General features: G+C 41.0%; 1 protein-coding gene across 1 annotated transcript; it reads right to left on the bottom strand.

The window, feature by feature from the left end:
* Window positions 1-1,409: 1,409 nt before the first annotated feature.
* On the bottom strand, window positions 1,410-7,790 carry ankrd1a (ankyrin repeat domain 1a (cardiac muscle)). The gene is made up of 9 exons (XM_068731858.1): window positions 7,495-7,790; window positions 5,951-6,133; window positions 5,234-5,362; window positions 4,589-4,696; window positions 4,238-4,336; window positions 4,013-4,111; window positions 3,683-3,781; window positions 3,492-3,590; window positions 1,410-3,103 (listed from the first exon to the last, which is right to left on the bottom strand). Exons 1-9 carry the CDS (start codon window positions 7,519-7,521, stop codon window positions 3,011-3,013), a joined length of 936 nt encoding a protein of 311 aa, XP_068587959.1. The 5' UTR covers window positions 7,522-7,790; the 3' UTR covers window positions 1,410-3,010.
* Between the last annotated feature and the right edge of the window lie 10,426 nt (window positions 7,791-18,216).

Below are 18,216 nucleotides of genomic sequence, written 5' to 3'. Positions count from 1 at the left end.
CCTGGGATAAATCATAGACAGGGAGTAGATGTTCTCGTACCCTGGCTATCGTTCTTATCTAACCACACGCCAAGTGTGTTTAATGGGAATCAGTGATGGTTTTATGGTCTGTCTCAAACTTGTCAGACACTGTGTCTTCACTTCCTTTGTCCGAAGTGGGAGTGTGTGACCAGCCGTGAGAAACAAGACACTGTGTTCATTAAAACTGATTAACTACTTCTATAGGACTGCTGTGTTATGTCAGTATTTGTGTTCCTCACCTTACCTTTCAGTTTTACATCTTTTAAAACATTTCATGATATAAGAATATATTTTTTCCCATTACAGGCCGTCTCCATATTATCACCCGGAAAATTGTTCCTTTCCTTTTTGGACTTGAACGAACCCCAGATGCCGACTCCAAGGATCAGCAGGTAGAAGAAAACCATTGCTATTACTCCTGGGATACTGACAGCCATCCTGAACCTGAGGGTTGTTTGACAGAGTGAGGTTGTGTGTTAACAGAGTATAATGATAGTACCAGTGGGTTATCATTGCCTTTTTGTCGCCTGTCTCACTCCTCCCTCTAGAATTTGAACGTGCTTACTCCTGTAATTTGTTAAGTGTGGTTTGTCGGTTGGCTTTTGTTCAGTTTCAGCTGTACATCAAAGCGTCTGGTGCAGACTAAACAACTAGATCAATTGAAAGAGCTATTTTTAAATCAATCTGCTGAACCAATATTATCAAGAAAATGATCTTCTACACGATCAGTATGAATAATGTATACATTCATGCAAGATCTGGATTCTATGAGTTGCTGTGGTGAAACCAGAGATACTGGATGAATATATAATTTGTTATAAACACATGGAGACTGATTGTGACGTCTGATTGAGATCACCTAAAGGAAAAAAAGGAGGGACAAAGTTCATTCTCCTCCCATCTGGCCTCTATCTTGAGACAGCATGAGACCTAAAGCTGGAAAACTGGATCTGGTTAAAAGCCAGCGGCTGTATCTGTGCATAAGTTAGCACCTGAGAAAAACTGTAAGACAGAAACTCCATTGTTTCCAGCCGAGTATCACGGCAGGTTGCGAAATAATCATAAAATGGCAAATATATTGGTTTTGTGTACATGAACGTGAATTGTCTTTTTATTTCGATCAAGAGGAAAACAAGACCTCTTTATTCAGAATACTTGGTGCACTTGGTGAGTAAGTGGAGGTCTGTCTCAACAACTTGCATTGTTTCTCAGTGAGAACAAAGCTTGTGTTGGTAGCCATGTTTGTCTTTGTCTTTGTGTTTCATGAAGGTTGTGTTCAGTTCTCTCTCTCTCTCTCTCTCTCTCTCTCTCTCTCTCTCTCTCTCTCTCTCTCTCTCTCTCTCTCTCTTAATAAAGAAAGCTCAAATTTGAAATCTGTTTTATTTAAACACTCCATAAATACAAGGCAAAATGCACATACATCTTTGACAATAAAAAGTAAATCTTATTTCCAGTCATATACCAAGACCTGTTTCATCCTCATAAACACTTGTCAAACATCCTCTGAACCAACACGGACTTTTCAGCTTCTTTCCTCCCGCACTCTCTGTGTGTGTGTGTGTGTGTGTGTGTGTGTGTGTGTGTGTGTGTGTGTGTGTGTGTGTGTGTGTGTATGTGTGTGACAAAATGGGCCAGCAGCTGGGATGTCAGCTAGGGCAATTTGAAGCATTTGTATCACTGAGGTGACCTTTGATAAGGTGTATGGGCCCCAGATGCTCAAAATTAGCTCCAGTAGGAGAAACTGGGAAAATCTGAAAAAGATCAACTTTTGTCTGAAGGTTGTCTAGACTAAACCTCCAAACAAATGCCAAATCAATCAGCCAAGATTAAGATGAGTCAAAATAACTTGACTTTATGTGGAAAAGTGTGAATATCAAGCAGTAAGTGTATTTAACTTACAGCTTACTTATGATGTTGCTGCAGAAGAAAAGGTGTGTCTCGAGAAACAAAACAAAGAATTGTAAAACTGCAGATCACCAACATCAATAAAGCAAGTGTAAGTGGAGAGGTTCTTCTCATCCTGATCCAAAAACTTTCTTCATCCTGTCACATCTCTCAATCTTAAAATGCATAACACCAAAGAACTTAGTTAAACTCTTCTGAATGTTTAAGTATAACACACAAAATCTGTCAGCAAGGTGAGGCTCAGTTCCTCCCTTTTTTAACATTTTACTCTGAGCTGGAGTCATTTTACACAAATAAATAACTTCAGTTTTACACTTGGATCGATCCACAGACTGTTGATCCAATGGAACTGTGAGGAACATGTTAACCAGGTGTTGTACATCTGGATAAAAAACAGTTTCCATTAGTTAGTGAATGAAAATCAATAAATAAAGTATAAAGTTTAACCATGATACATTTTCAAAACATCTAACTACAGTATAACTCTAGACAGTCACTTGGTTATTAAGTGTATTGTATTGATATCAATCAATCAAACCCAACAGGTTGATTGCTGACAGTTGTCATTAATCTATAAATACACCATCTTCTCGATGCAGTATCGCTGACTTCAACTCAGCTTAAATTAAAAATTAAGACAAGAAGAAGAAAACATCTTCATGTTGTCAGCCGAGACATTGTCCAGCAATATTTGGCGATAGTTAATCTATCGCTGCTAATTATCACATTATTAACAAGCTGATTAGATTTCACATTGTTGATCAAAGTCTTCTTCAGGTTCCTGCTGTTCATCTGAAAGTAGGATGCATGAACATGTGACATGAGAAATGTAACTCTGCCGGTAACCTTCAAAATGCTGAACCAGGCGTTAAGTATTGAATGACTTAGTTAAGATGTTTGCCAGCACTCCTGTGACAACTTCAGATTTAATACTACAGATATTTCCTGAGGGCGTCAACATCTGTCAGTCAAAACATGGGACTGTTTGAATGTGAGGTGAACACTTGCCACAGCCTCGCTGGATAAACACTTCTCCTTTGGAGTCTCATGTTGAATTCCTGCCTTTAGTGGAATGTGTTGGGGTCTACTGGTTGGGCTTCTCCTGGCTGAAGTTGCACAGGAGGCTCTTGGCTCCGTTCTGCCATGAAGACAGTGTCTCCAGTGGAGTTTTTCCATCCTGAACAGGAGAAACAAACACACAGGACTCAAAATGAAAACTGGAAAAACTGGAGCATGTACACTTAAGATTCACACGTGTAGATAAGGGAGGCACAGGTAGGTCTATAGACTCAGTAGTTGTTTCCCCATAGAGACTGCATTGTTGGCTTTGTGCCAATTGTCAGACCTGTTTTTCTAATTGCAGACGTTGGTGCACTGTACAGAATACCTTAACAAACAGCACGCATGACGACAGCGCGTTGAATGGAAAACTATAAGTCTAAAAAGCTTAGTTTGCACTAAAGTAAGTGCCTGAATTGGTTGCCTTTTATGCCAGAATTTGAAAATACTACCTCTGACTACTTTCAGAGGATTCAGAAAGATGTGCCAAGTTGTTCTGAACTTACACAGTTCTTGGTGTTGAGACTGGCCCCATACATCATCAACAGCTTGATCATCTTGAATCTGTTTATTCTCACAGCATCGTGCATGGGCGTGTCTCCGTCCTTCAGCAGGGGAGGAAAGCAGAGTATTCAGCATCGTTTCAGCATTTAATGTAGCTGTGAGACGACTGATCATCTCTGCGTTAAGTCCTTACTCTGTCTTTGGCGTTGACGTCCGCTCCACAGTGAATGAGATGCTCAGCACACTCGCAGTGTCCTGTCCGCACTGCGACATGAAGAGGAGTGCTGTGCAACTGAGGAGAGGAAAGAGTTTCAGTGTTATCGATTAATGCGAGGAAAATACTCCAAAAAATGTCAGTAAAAGATTAAAGGCCCAATATGTACAATTTGTGGTCACTACTGGAGGTATGTAGAGAAATCCTCAAAGAAACAGTTGTCTTATTTTATTTCCACCAGGTGATGGTGCCAAAGGAAGGGGTTTCCGTATTCTGCACAGATCGCCAAACCAGTGTGTTGCTACCAACCTTGTCTCTGCAGGTGAACTTGGCTCCCTGGTCGAGGAGGAGCTGCAGGGCCGGCAGGCTGCCTCCTCTGCAGGCCCAGTGGATTGCTGTGGCCTCCAGCTGACACACATACACACAGAGAACTGTTAGACTGACGCTGTGTGTGTCTGTGTGTGTGTGTGTGTGTGTGTGTGTGTGTGTGTGTGTTTCCGTCTGTGCAGCATTTGAGCGTTTTAAATCTCTTACCTTGTCTTTTTTCTCGATGGCAGCGCCGGCCTCCAGGAGTCTTTTCATGACGTCCACGTGTCCTTTGAACGAGGCTTTGTGCAGAGCTGTTCTCTGGAACTGGACATTAAATTGATTAAGATTAAGTTCAGATAACAAAACAGAAAGTGTATTGAATTAATACTCTATTTAAAAGAGCTTCATGCTTCATAATAATAGTAGTATTTTACAGCCTGCTACTATCATCATTAGCCTCAGCTGCCTCAAGTATTTTTATCATGAAAGTTTGATAACATGTGAACATTTCTTTTGTTGATTAGCATGTTTTGATGAAATTCTGACAGGTTGCAGACATCACTGTGTGACACTCACGTGGTCGGCTGCATCGGGGTTTCCTCCATCAGTCAGGTACTTCTCCACCACAGGCAGTTTGTTCTCCATGGCTGCTGTCAGAAACAGCTGATCATCCACAATCTCTGGCTAGAAAATCAAAAACAATCATATAAATCATGTATGTATGAGTCATATAAACTGAAGGTAAAGGGACAGAGTACCTGGGTCAGTTAAAACCTCAGGGATCATTCACACAGAGAGTTCGCTCTCTGGTCGTGTGAAGCTTCAGATACAGGATTAAATTACTAGATGTTTTTGTCAGAACATTTAAATACATATTTTTCGTGGTTTTTTTTATGAAAACAAATGCACTACAAGCCCGAAAAAGAACATTTGTACGACATTTACATGTAGCTGTTAAATTTATGATTTTGCCAGTTCCGAAACACCTCAGCTCTAACTTTCTCTTCATTCATCTGATGTCATCCTCAGAGTTACAGTATAAAACTGTATCAGTTGAGGGATAAAAGAAAGAAAATCAGGAAAGACTAAACAAAGTAATAATGTCATGATAGGCATATAAGTATGTTCTTCTTATGGAGAGCAAAGTCAAATGTTGGTTTGTTGAGTCGGGAAAGTAAGACACTGATCATGATAACAGAGACATGAAGAATATGATCTTACCACAATCTCAGGCTCTGGCTGCTGTTTCTTGTGGACGGGAGCCTTCCTCTCCCTCCTCCTCTTCCTCAGCTGCAGGATGTTGAACAGGTCATCCACTGTCTCCAACTTCAGCCTGCCGCTTTTATCCGTCTGAGACAACACAGAGGTTTTGATGATGAGGTTTATAACCTATGTACTCCTGACTGCTATCAAGATGTGTTACACTGCCATCGCCTTCAGGTGGCAGCATGGACCAAGAGACAAACTCATAAGAGGTAACCACAGACTGTCTAAGACTAACGTCAGCCTATTAGTCCATGTGGGCCGGGCGTTCCATGCAATGTAACTGACTAACTACAAGTGGTGAAATGTCACTAAGTACATGTATGCAACATTTTTAAGTACTTTACTTCAGAATCTTCACTGAATGTTATTTAAAGCTACAACTCTTCCTCCTCCCTCTACAGCGGAAAATACTTTGTAAAGTAAAGCAGTACTACTTCTTACCTGCTAATGTATTAAATACTATGGATCCAACAGTATAACAATATGTGTCCTTATATTTTCTACTGTGAGTACATTAAGCTGATAATACTTCTTTAATGTAACTTACTCGGTACAATTGTCAATTCAAAACTTGTTTTTAGACTCTTTATTTGTGTGAACTCTTACTGTGGTTCCCAGAAAAGAAGAAACAACTTTATAAAAGGTACTATATATTTGTGTGTGTGTTCTTACATGGAGAGCTGCAACGCTGACTTGCTCCTGTTCGTTGCCACTGTCACTCTCCTCTGACAGACCTCCGTCCACCTGCTCCCTGTGGGACCTGCGGTCATCCTGCTTCTCTTGATTGACAGCCGCCTCGTACACGCCCCCTTGGAAGTCGTCCGCCTCTTTGCCCTCTGACCTCTTACCGGACACCTGAGGGAGAGAAGAGATGGAGATGTTGTACACTCCGAGCCTGAGTCATGACACAGGCAGACAGGAGACTTAAATGAAACCAGATATAAAATGTGTTACACTGATGTCATGTGTTTTTTATGGAAAATTCTAAAAATCTAAATCTCTCTCCATAGATTTACAAAACTGAGCATAGCTTATTTGAAAGTTCAGTAAACTTCTTTGCATTTTGAGTCGGGAAAGTCAACACAATTCAAAGATTTGTTGGAGAAAAAAGGTTCCCATACTAATGTCTTAATCTAAACTCAATTTTAGTTTTGTGTTGTTCCAGAGTTAAACACATGAGCAGCTTTCACATTCAGCGGCTGACAACACATCTCTAACACACACACACACACACACACACACACACACACACACACACACACACACACACACACACACACTCTTCAACTCTTTGATGAGTTACAACTGTTTGTATGTCCAGTTATTGAAGTGCTCATGTAATCATTCAAACTGCTTATGGTCTGTGACTCTTTCTATTTAACGCTTTGTCATTAGGGAGGAGATGCATATTAAGATAAAATGTGCAGTAACAACAGTGATGGGTAAAGGACTTTAATGAGATTCTTTCCTTTATCTAAGTTAAGTTGTAATTAAGCAGCCCATCCCCTAAGCTTTCAAAGTAAGAGGTAATTAAGCAATGAAATGAGGTGATTTAAAGAACCCTGAGTTTAGATAAGAAGAGATAATTTAGGTAATTCTTTGTCGCTTTTAAGGATTGTTGGTCCTGATTGGCTGGTTTTCGTTTTCAGGTGTTCTGATGTCAAATCATTTTAAACACCAGTGCTGAAATGATGTTTGTTTTCTTTTCTGTCCTTTGCTTACACAAGTAGGTTGTCTTCTTCTTGTTTTACCTCATATCATATGCAACACGTATTTGTTTTCCATGATGTCCCATGTTAAGTGATAGAAAGACAAATCAAAAAAATCAAGGGAAAAGACACAAACTTTAAATGTAAATGGCAAAACGACTAAAAGAAAAATCTGTCTAAGAGACGAGTAGCCGACTTACTCTGAGCATAATCTCTTTCTAGAAGAGCGTCACTCTCAAACAAAATGTCATAGAATGTAAAGAGCTGCTTTTCTTAAAAAATATTTTCTTAGTTGAAATTGGTTGTAACCAGAAAAAAAATCATTAACTTTATATTTATATTTATAATTAACTAATCTTTAACTTCTAGTTTTCATACGTATTACCCCTTATTTTAAATAATTGCACATCTCCTGGAGTAGAAATACTACACATTCGTTTTGGTACCAATCTGCTTCCTGGTTCCTCTCATAGTTGCAATCATTTACATTTACACAACTGATCTTACCAGTTCCTCAACACTGTGCAGTCCCATTCTTCTCCTTGATATGCAGTAGTTTAATAGCGCTGTGGGTAACTGTATGTAGAGTTAAGTCCACTGGTCTTCTGCTGGCTGTGATGGTCAGTGTCTCTCTCTGTCTGTCTCTTCTGCCTGCAGCCGGAGCCTCGGCCTCTTATATAGCTCTGTCAAACCTCTGTACAAAAAAAAAAAAAAAATAGGGGTCCTGTCACTCAACTCAGATCACATTACTGTCTTCATGTGCTCATTTGGCATGCTCAGTGCGACCAACATCACACACCCCCATCTCCATCTCTCTGTACCCGGTCCCTCCCACCACCAGCTCTGCCCAGTTTGGGCTGCCGCTGGCTTCTCTATGTCACCATGCAGAGACAGAAAAAGGAGAGGTAAGAGGGGTCACTCTGCCTCACATTTGTGGGCTGTTGAGACAATGAGATGAGCAAGCAGACATGTTTTAAAAAAAAATCTCTAAGTCACTTATTTGGAAGTGGAAATGAAAGTAAACTTTCAAAGTATCACTGAAACTCTGTGATGCAAGATATTTTTGCAAAGCTTCATCTGGTTCACATTTAACTTAAACCTGCAACACTAATCCACACAGGCAACTGTTCAATACCAATGGACAGTTTGGATAGTTTTGTTAAAGTGAGAATTTGTTTCAGATTGTCTGCTGTTTGTTGTTTTTTGCTGTAATTAGAATAATGTGCAGAGTAGTTTAGTAGTGGTAAAAAAAGCACAATGTTTACTCCGTTTGTTCATTTGATCCAGTCCAGCTGCAAATGACGCCACCAAATTAAATCACAGAGACGCTGAGTAGAGGAGAAAACTTTATTTGACACTGAAGGAAATTTAAAAAAAGCACACCTTGTTGGCTTAGGCTTGAACATTGTAAACCAGAAGAGAGAAGCTGCACACCTAACTGAGGCATTTAATAACAAAAGACAAGAGTCAAATGTGGCGAATGTTCCGTTTCCTAAACAACTTTGGTCGAAGCTCCAGCCTCCCTAATTTATAGAGCTACAATATAATGTTCTTTTTCTATAAACCTTTAGTAAACTCTGAGCAGGGTGCATGAATTCTGAAAGAAAGGATAGAAATATTCATGTAATATTAGAGAAGTAAAGCGATCCAGTTGTAGAAGGATAGCATGTGGATTAAGGTTAATGTCCTTTTTAAGTAAACCGTTTTTTTTTTAGTTTTCTATGAACTGCTGCCGAGTGATTCATCTTCTCATAAACATATCAGTGCTCTGCAGCGTCTCGTCACGCCGGGCATGTGGCCACAGAAATGCAGTGATATCACCGTGAGGAGACAGGTTCATGGTGGTTGAGAAATAGATAGTCACCCTTCCAAAACATCCTCTCACTGCACTGCAGCCAATCACAGATCAAGTTCAGAGGTCAGCAGGACGCCTGAGAGTTTGATTGACAGCTGGCAGCGGGTAACGTCATGTCAGATGCTCTTTGTCCTGCTGTTAAATGTGGTCGAAATGCATATTGCACATATCTGATGTACACACATTGTGACAGTGATGACACCTGATGGTATGTGACGGTCACACGCTGCGTGAGCTCACCGTTCACCAATCAGGAGCCCGAGAGTGACGATGTCAGGTGTAATAAAAAAACAAATTCTACTTCACGAACATGCGTTTCACCTAAAAAAAACAAAACTATTTAAAACAACCCATTGAAAAGAGTCTTAAACTAGACACAGACACACAATTATTTTGACAAAAGTAAATTTGCTAGTCAAGAAGAATCAAAGCCTATTCAGAGTATCAGTGTATACTATAAAAAAGAATTAAGAACAAAGAAATAGAATATAACAGTGGTTGGCTTTTCTTCAAAACTGTGCCGCCACTCAGATGTTAGCAGCCGTGTTGTCTGAAAGTGAATTCATGACTGCGAGCTATTTTTGAAACTGACCTTGTGACTGAAATAGATGGTAAAAGGGGAAACTGTTCTGGATGGAGACCTTGAAAGTTATTGCACAATACTTTCACATCAAGCTGTATACTGTAAACGTATCGCCAGTGTCCTGCTCAAGTGCACTAGAGCAGGAGGGACAGGGTGTCTGGATTTGAACCTGCAGCTGTGACACAATTAAAGGAATTAATGGGGACAGCAGATGCCGTCACAGCTGTCGTTGTTTATAAATTGAGACAGCGAGTTATAGTTAAGGTATTCAGGTAAGCAGTTTGTAAGGCAACAATTACTGTGCGTGGGATTTTTGTTCATCAAGGTCAACATCTCATGTCAGGAAAAAACGCCCCCTCAGGGACTGCAGATGTGAATATGTGTAAAGTGAAGCCTTTAGTGTCTCCAGGGTGAGCTGTGTGAAGTCTGATATCCCTCAAGTGACGTCACTTGAGTCAGCGTCGGTTGAGTCTAAAGACTACAAGTTTAAAGAAGTAGAAATATCTGGAGGTGTGGATTTAGGAAGAAGTGAGCTAACCAGACCTCTGTAGCCAGCTGCCCACCTCTGCTTCTAATTACAAAAAAATACAAAAAGAAATTACATTTTTGTCAAATGTTTTTGGTAAAACAAATTAGTAAACTATAAATGTAATATCTAGGGGAAAAGGGTTGCATTAAGAATCAGGGGGGTTTTTTTCACATTAAAAAACAGAACTTTTCCTAAGCTGTGTCCAAAGAGAATAAATCTGAAATTGTCGGCCTGTAACTTGAAATCTGAGAAAAATATGACATAAACCGGTCCACACATCATGGGACTCATGGTTACGGGTGTATTAAAACAAATATATGTGTTGATTGAGAGCAGGATGAGACAGAACTGAGGCGTAACCTGCTCAGCAGAGTAACAGACCGTCTGTCCCACTGCTCAGTAGATGTCATGCTCTTAGAAGCTTGTTTGGGAAAGGAAATGTACTTATGACTTCTGGTGACTAGTAGTTCTTTTGATTACCAATGTTGAATGCACTTATTGTAAGTCGCTTTGGATAAAAGCGTCTGCTAAATGACTGTAATGTAATGTTGGCTGACTCGTAAAGTGTTGTTGTTTGTCAACCGAAAGAGGAAAAAGAGGAAAAAAGAGGAAAAAATGTAAACAGTTTTTTTCCTGTGTATGTGTTTTAGTGTAGAAAAAGAACTCACATACACACACACACACACACACACACACACACACACACACACACACACACACACACACACACACACAAGAACAGCGTTTTCAGATTCGGCCTGCTGGCTCATACATGTTCATCCGGATGCATTTTGGCTTTGTCGCAGTTCCAATCCGCAGGAAACGTTTTACACGTGGGGGCTTCTGTTCTTCAGCAGCCGTTTAGTAAACCTCTTAAATGTACTTTAAAATGAAAACCTTACGCTCACGTTCTCCGTGATCGCTTATTTGAAGTGATCGCTGTCAGTTTTTTTTTCTGTCTTATCTGATGATATTGTGATCATAGAAAATAATTGGATTCACAGCGCAGCAGCTTGGTAACACGCTGTGACCAAATTTCAAACTTCTTCTGTGGTCTGACAAAAGAGACGGAAAATGTGTAAATGAGAACAACGTTGTGAATATGACTGCATTAAATAGTTTGGGAGTAGTTTTGACGTGCTGAGACCCTCTCTTTCTACCTGCACTACGTATCAACCTGATAGTTCACAGTATTTTCACATTGAAAAACATGTTCGACCTTAAAACATAGCGTGCGTGTGCAAATTATCCAGTTTCATGTGATTCGAACACAACATCACAGCAACTTCACTATTCTCTGCCAGCAGTAGCACTGACCCTGAAGTTATGAACTGGTCATGAAAAGCAACACCTTTTTAGTCCATGATTTGAGTGCAGTCATGAAGTCTGTGATCCCTTTGCTGACAGCTTCACAGCTCGATAATGAAACAGAAATATCAGGTTGTTGCAACGAGCGCTTGGCACCAACAGGGAGACTAAATAAAAAAGGTGCAGGTCATCAAATTAAAGTCCCTTGTGCTTATTTCAGCTGCCACTTCTTCTTGAACACACACACACACACACACACACACACACACACACACACACACACACACACACCTCATATCCTTCTCTCATGTTTGTCAGCAGTCTAAAGGAGAGTGTAAAGATGACGCTATCTTTATATGTGTGTGCGTGTGTGTGCGTGTGTGTGTGTGTGTGTGTGTGTGTGTGTGTGATGAGTTTCTCTTGCAGCCTGGTCAGCGGCGTGCCGGTAGTCCAAGACTGGTTTGGCTTTGACCCACGAGAGATACATCATAGGGTTCTGTAATTATAAATAGTCCATCTGGATATATATTTAGTTTGCTCTATTATTAGCAGTGTAAATCCTCCTCTCACCCAGCATCCTCATTTGAGGAGGCACTGCATCCGTGGGACCGATGGCAGCACCTCAGCACTGTTTATGACTGTGTCATCGTATGAAGATAATCCTTCACTCAGAGAGACAAACCGTCCGGTCGTAATTCACGCCGCTGTTTGCTTTCTGACAAGCGCCCGCAGGCAGCCCCCCCCCCCCCGACCGTCCTCTATCCATCTGTCTGAAAGAGCTGTAACTCTGACAGGGATGAAATCTAAAGGTAATTTGTCACACTGCTGCCGTGTTTTTCAGAGCATACATGAGGGTGAATGACAGGGGAAACGAGATGAGATAAAAAAAAAAAAAAAAAAATGTGACATGAAACTTATGTTGGTAGAAAGATAGTGCTCAGTCTTCCTGTAAGGCGCTTTGCATACAGTGTTGTAGCATATGTGTCAGGCAGCGATTACATTTAAATAGCCTAGTATTCCAAGGAACAATGTTTGAATTGGACAATTTCACTCCTCATGATTTACGCCCAATGCCACCGTTCGGTGCAACACGTCCTCGTACCTAAACGACAGTATCGTCTGTCGCTGCGGTCGTAGCTTTAAACGGAACTACTGAACTGGTTAAGGCAACAAAACGACTTAGCTTTGTTGTGTGCTGTTGCTACTTCATCTGCACACCTGAGTTCATATGCACGTTTTTAAAGCTGAGTGTCTGAGACTGTGGGTCGCTTCTATTTAAAAAAAAAAAAAGCATTTACCCCTAAGAATGAAATGGAAAAAAAACAAAACATGAATGGTTTGAAACCTGAATCCACAGCAACAAATAAATAATACAAAAAAGCGGTAGAGTGGATACTGCGGCAAACATATCTTTGGTCATTGATGATATTGGTCCAGGTGACAGCGTTTATAATGTTGGTGGTAAAACATGCTCATGAGCTGGCTGCTCCAGCCTAAACAGAGGGAAAGTGGTGAAAAACAGTTTAGCACTGAGATGCAGGAGAAGCACACGCCATCAAGCAGTCAGTCACTTCCATTGTGTCTATTGTTATAAGCCACTCTTTGGAAACATTCAGGACACATCTATCTCACCACCAAAATATAAAAGTGGAAACAAAGTGTCACATGTTCACATCACGGGAGAAGGAAGCAGTCTGGCCACCATTGTAGCAGCTGCTAGTGCAAATGTGAAATGAGGAAAACTTACCTGACAAGCCAACAAAGATATCTTGTCCGCTGTGTGATTGGAGTTGTGCCTAGAAATTGAGAAGAACTTTCACAAGTGTTTGTTTTGGGTGTTTATCTGTTGGCCACGTGAGCAAAGACTGTCGTAGTCGTCTGTCTATTGCAAGTCGTGTAACTTGAAATGTCTTACCAAACAAGCTGCGTGAGCAGCACGGCTCGGCTGCATGTCGACTTCTTGACTTACATTCATAATTAAATGGCCATTATTAAAAGTATACGTCATATAGGAGGCAGTAGCAGCGCAGTACAGCAGCAACGTTGTCTTTGTGGAGACCACACGAGGTCGAGCCTCAGCAGCGAGGTAGCCGTCAGGCACTGCTCTCCCGGACATTAGAACACAACCCTACGCTCTGGTATGTTCTGTGGTTCACTCCATGTGTCTAAATAAATATCCCTATTTAATATTTCAGTTTTTAGCTGTCTTGAACGAACCCCGCCAAACACTTTAGAGAGCAGCATTTGTCTTTAAACTACAAACAGTGATGATGCTGCAGGGCCTGTTGGTTCAGGTGCTCCCTCAGGACAATACTCTCTAGGAAACAAAGTTTGTTGCCAAGCAGCACTGGACAATACTTGGTTTACTGGAAAATAACTTATTTGTTGCCAAGCAACATTATCTCATTGGATGTGTGATGTGATGTGGGAAATACTGAAGTCTTTAGTGTGGGGGATTAAAACTCTGTAACTGGTTCAATCTGTGATTAATGCTTATTGGTGCAAAGGAAAATAGTCACAAACTCGTAACCACAATGCGAAGAATGATTTGATAATGTATCAACGTTGTTGAAACATTCACACCTGTACACACCTCACAACACTGTTCCTCCTCTCTCTCTCGACCTGGATGACTCATGCTTATTAACATATTCATCAGAGGGTTCATTGTGCCACAGAAGAGCTGCAGCGTCAGAGAGTAGAAAAAAATTTATGTTTTACTTTATGTTATACTTCTGTTGCTTTTGGCCGCAGCAGGTAGCTGGCTTTTAAGAAAAAAACGGAGAAAAAAAAATAACTGTGGTGAACTGCATAGAGGAGCATTTAGCAGCTAAAGATCAAGAAACGTCCCCCAGGAGTTGGTGGAGCGAAAAAGACACAGAGCTAAAAAAGATTCTTGGATTTAAATTCATCAGGTGGCCGCAGATCTGATTTTAAATGAAAGTTGCTCTGTATCTGCTGGATGTTTAAATAAACAACTGTTTGCTAATACGTTTGCCATATCAACTTAAACGGTAATGTCCAAAAACAGATTCTGAATACGAATGCATTGGCCGAAACCCATCGGCTAATGCTAACTATGATTTGGCTTTTTATTCACTTTTTAATTGGCTTTACATTTGCTTGTAAACTGGCTACTTGTGAAACAATCTGGTTGTAGAAGTCGTCTCTCAAATCCAATTTGTGCATCTCAAGTTGCTACTCGGACTGTTTCAATCGGGAGAGACATCACTGGAGTGAAACAATAATGTATTACACATGCATGATGGTCTTTGGCGACAGTGGAACCGAGAGGGTCTGCGTCCAACAAAATGGTCTGTTATTTACGCCTATTTTGCTCAGCGACCGGCCAGTTGTGCAGAGGTGTGAACCTTTTTTAACTTCCCTCTCTCTCTCTCTCTCTCTCTCTCTCTCTCTCTCTCTTTCTCTTTCTCTTTTTCACTCTTCACACAGCAACTTCTGTCACTTTCAGTGTTCACAGCCGAGCGCGACATCATGAATGAGGAGAGACCGATTGAAAGTGTGCAACTGTTTTCCCATTTGAATGCTTTGGTATGGTTAAGGTTTCTTTTCTGCTGACAAACACCCTTTGGAATTAATCAAAACTTGAACACAGCTTCCATTTTTCCCCTTGTAATGCGAGGCACCCTGACGTACAAAATAACAGATGCGGTATAGTAAACATCATCTGCTTCATTACTCCGTGTTCTTCTCCGTATCATTATGTGTTAGCCATTCCATAAGGCACTATATTATTCTGCCATTTGTGAATCATTGAGAACATGTGCGGCAATCTGTGTTCAGGCTTCATCTGAAAGATTTAATTAATGCAGTAAAAAAACTAAGACTAGGCAGTAGAAACATCTCTGTACTGTATCCTGGGTAGACTGTGTGTCTGACAGGGACTCTGTATTGATGCTACAATTCACGAGTGTGAGAATGAGGTCAGCTTAGATGTCGTGACACAAGTCCGAAACGGGTGATACCCCCCCCCCCCAAAACAAAACAAAACAAAACACAAAAAGAGCTTTAGAGTGGAGCATATTGGTGTGTAATAATAGACACAGGGAGCTTGATGGCAGTAATGATGTGTTGAGATCATACCTACTCTACACACACACACACACACACACACACACACACACACACACACACACACACACACGTACACGTGCACACATCAGCATATATGGACACTCACGAAATTTGCTATCAGAGAGATTCACTGCTCAAGGTCACAGGGTAACTGTGTGTGTGTGTGTGTGTGTGTGTGTGTGTGTGTGTGTGTGTGTGTGTTTGTGTGTGTTTGGTTTCACGTGTGTACATGTGATCATCCTCATAAAAGTGGGGGCAAAAGTCAAGTGCAGCGACCCAGCACCTGCTGTAACCAGACACACATTCACACACACACACACACACACACACACACACACACACACACTGCTACACAACACTCTATACAAGTTATTTCTGTTGGACACCTCTGATGAGAAACAATCCATAATCCTCCTCTAATCTCCTTCACTCCTCAAACAAAGTTCCACTCTGCAACAACACAGAGCAGATTATTAACAAAGGGAAGTCCAGCTGTGGACAGAAATAGCAGTTTGCAATAGTGTTTTGTGGTTGCTAATTAACTAATTTATGGCCAAACTGCTTCAAGTTGTTCCTACAATATTCAGAGTATTAACTCTTTGCTGTGTAAAGATATAGTGGAGTAATGTCTACCTGAGCAGAGAATGAGGTCGCTCTCCCTCTGTGCTTTGTTGACATAGCCGGGCCGGCCCCCGCATGCTTTTAGTGCACGTGAGCGTGCCCTACTGGCTTGTTTACGGCCGAAGCTCTTCACTGCTCTAATACGGCGGTTTGGGCAGATAACGCTTTAAGACCGACGGCGTCGCAGCAGAGGTGTAGTACCCACACTCAGGTTCCCCCTTAGGTTCACACAGTTAGCTCTGTCAGCACTGCTGCCGTTGTTTGCACCGTTAGCTGCAAGCCGCCGGCTCAGCCGTCGCCATGTTATTAAGGGCCATGTGGAGGCAATAGATATTCTCTGAGGTTTGTATTGAGCAAATTTTGTCTTAAAGCTTTCAGGGCGTTATCTATAGAAATAAAAATGGTTAAAAATTATGTGAAATTGCTTAGTTTTAATCTAATCTAGTATCTTTTATTCACTGTATAAATTGAGAATTTAATAAAAGAAGAAGGTACCAGAAACATCAGGCTAGCACTGAGAGGATCAGTAGCCCCCTTACCCACACAGGTAATGGCTACATATCAGATTTTTGTGTTAAGCTTGTATGTATTTTTTACACACAATGAGGACTGTGGACTATTTCAATCTACATTTGGGCATGTGAGGATTGTATTAAGATATATATGATAGAATGTGAAGCTCTCTTTAAAAAAACGTAATCATTTTTTAGCAGCTGGTCCACAAACACAGAAGTTGCAGCTCTACATGCTGTGAACAGACGCCAATGCTAAACCAGACAAAGAGGCAACAATCATGTGGCATGAAATTGTGTGTGTGTTTTCATAGAATGCCAACTGCTCGCCATGAACAGGTGGAACGGGCGCAGTAACGCGGCGTCAGAGGCCGTGTGGTGAAGAAAGGCTCGCCACCACCGAACGGCAGCTTCAGAGGGATCAGCGCTGATCCCCAGGTTCAAGGTTAAAGACAAGAGAGAGGGAGGGGACAGCTAATGATCAGATTAATAATGTAATACACTGCCACAGTGTCATGTGACACGCCTCTGCAGCGGGGTTAGTGCCATACCAGGTCAGGAATAATTCTGGTCTACTCACACTTTGGTTTATTTACATTGTTCTGTATTCATTTGTTCAACAGAAAAAAATGAAGTTGTGAACAATTCAGTTTTCAAACTTTTCTAAATATCGGCTAAGCAAATAATTCATGAGGAAGAAAATGCACTCAGTATATTGTTCGGCCTCAAGGATCCACACGGTGAGAATACACTGCATGTAAACATAACTTTTGTTTGTTTATGAGAAAACTCCATGCAGAGGACCTTCAATTTTCCCCAAATCCTCTTGAGGCAGTTGCTCTGAAGGCAATATGCGTCGTGACTGAGAGTGAGGCAAGGTTTTATTGAACAGTGTATATGTGATGCAAAAAAGTAGTGTAAAAAAATAGAGGATGTTCATAAAGTCCGAAAAATGACTCAGTAATGTCCGTTATCCTTCTGAAGTCTGCTAACATTAGTCATCATAAGCCACCAGTCATACCAAATCATATAAGAATGTAGCTGCAAAAACAGTTTTCTATATTCAAGTGAACAGAGGTATGTTTTATCATTAAGGAGTTCAATGTGCGATTTGTATTCGCATGATTGAATTGTTTCTTCTTACAAAAGTTACACAGTGAAATCATCAAGGATGATGGGAGTATTCAACCCAGGAGCATATCTGTGGTCAGAGCTGCAGTGTTGAGGGAACTCCATGCACTGGTGCCCATCACACCCTGACGGTAATCCCAGTTTTTTTTATTTTCTGACTCAGCTGCTGTTCAGCTGCCGCTCGCTTCATTTAAAGGGTTGGGCACTCGACCTGAATATTTGGCAATATTGGATACAAAGCAGGGTTTGATTTAAATGGGCTTGGAACAAATTGACCACAATAAATTTGTGGGGCAACAGGAGTGACTTAAAAAGTTGTTAGTAAATGTAGAACTTCTCTGTGCTTACCTCTGTTACTATTTTTTATTAAGGACCTTTCAATCCTGTATCTATGGAAGCCCGTTTCCGCTATAAAAAAAAAATATGGGGGGGCATACTTTTTTCTGCCCAAAACAAATATGCACCAACACTTTTGGTGCATCCACCTGTAACCGTAACACTGACCAGATGTTTCCAGTTGCTGTTCAATGAAGGTTGCCACCTCAACCACATCGGTTTTATTCTTTCTACTCCAGACCTGCTTCTTGCTTAAAAT

This window comes from Cebidichthys violaceus, unplaced genomic scaffold (genome assembly GCF_023349555.1).
Source record: "Cebidichthys violaceus isolate CVI_PGR_0920_01 unplaced genomic scaffold, fCebVio1.0.p SCAF_54, whole genome shotgun sequence".
NCBI lineage: Eukaryota > Metazoa > Chordata > Actinopteri > Perciformes > Stichaeidae > Cebidichthys > Cebidichthys violaceus.
Note: the sequence above shows the minus strand (reverse complement) of the source record. Positions and strands in the feature narration are given on the sequence as shown.

What these genes read in the sequence shown, in the direction of transcription:
- ankrd1a (XM_068731858.1), bottom strand. Translation starts at nt 7,521, where the DNA reads ATGGGACTGCACAGTGTTGAGGAACTG. An exon ending in CCATCGAGAAAAAAGACAAG is followed by an intron (nt 4,112 to 4,237) that starts GTAAGAGATTTA and finishes TATGTGTGTCAG; the next exon opens with CTGGAGGCCACAGCAATCCA. An exon ending in GTCTCAACACCAAGAACTGT is followed by an intron (nt 3,104 to 3,491) that starts GTAAGTTCAGAA and finishes TCTCCTGTTCAG; the next exon opens with GATGGAAAAACTCCACTGGA.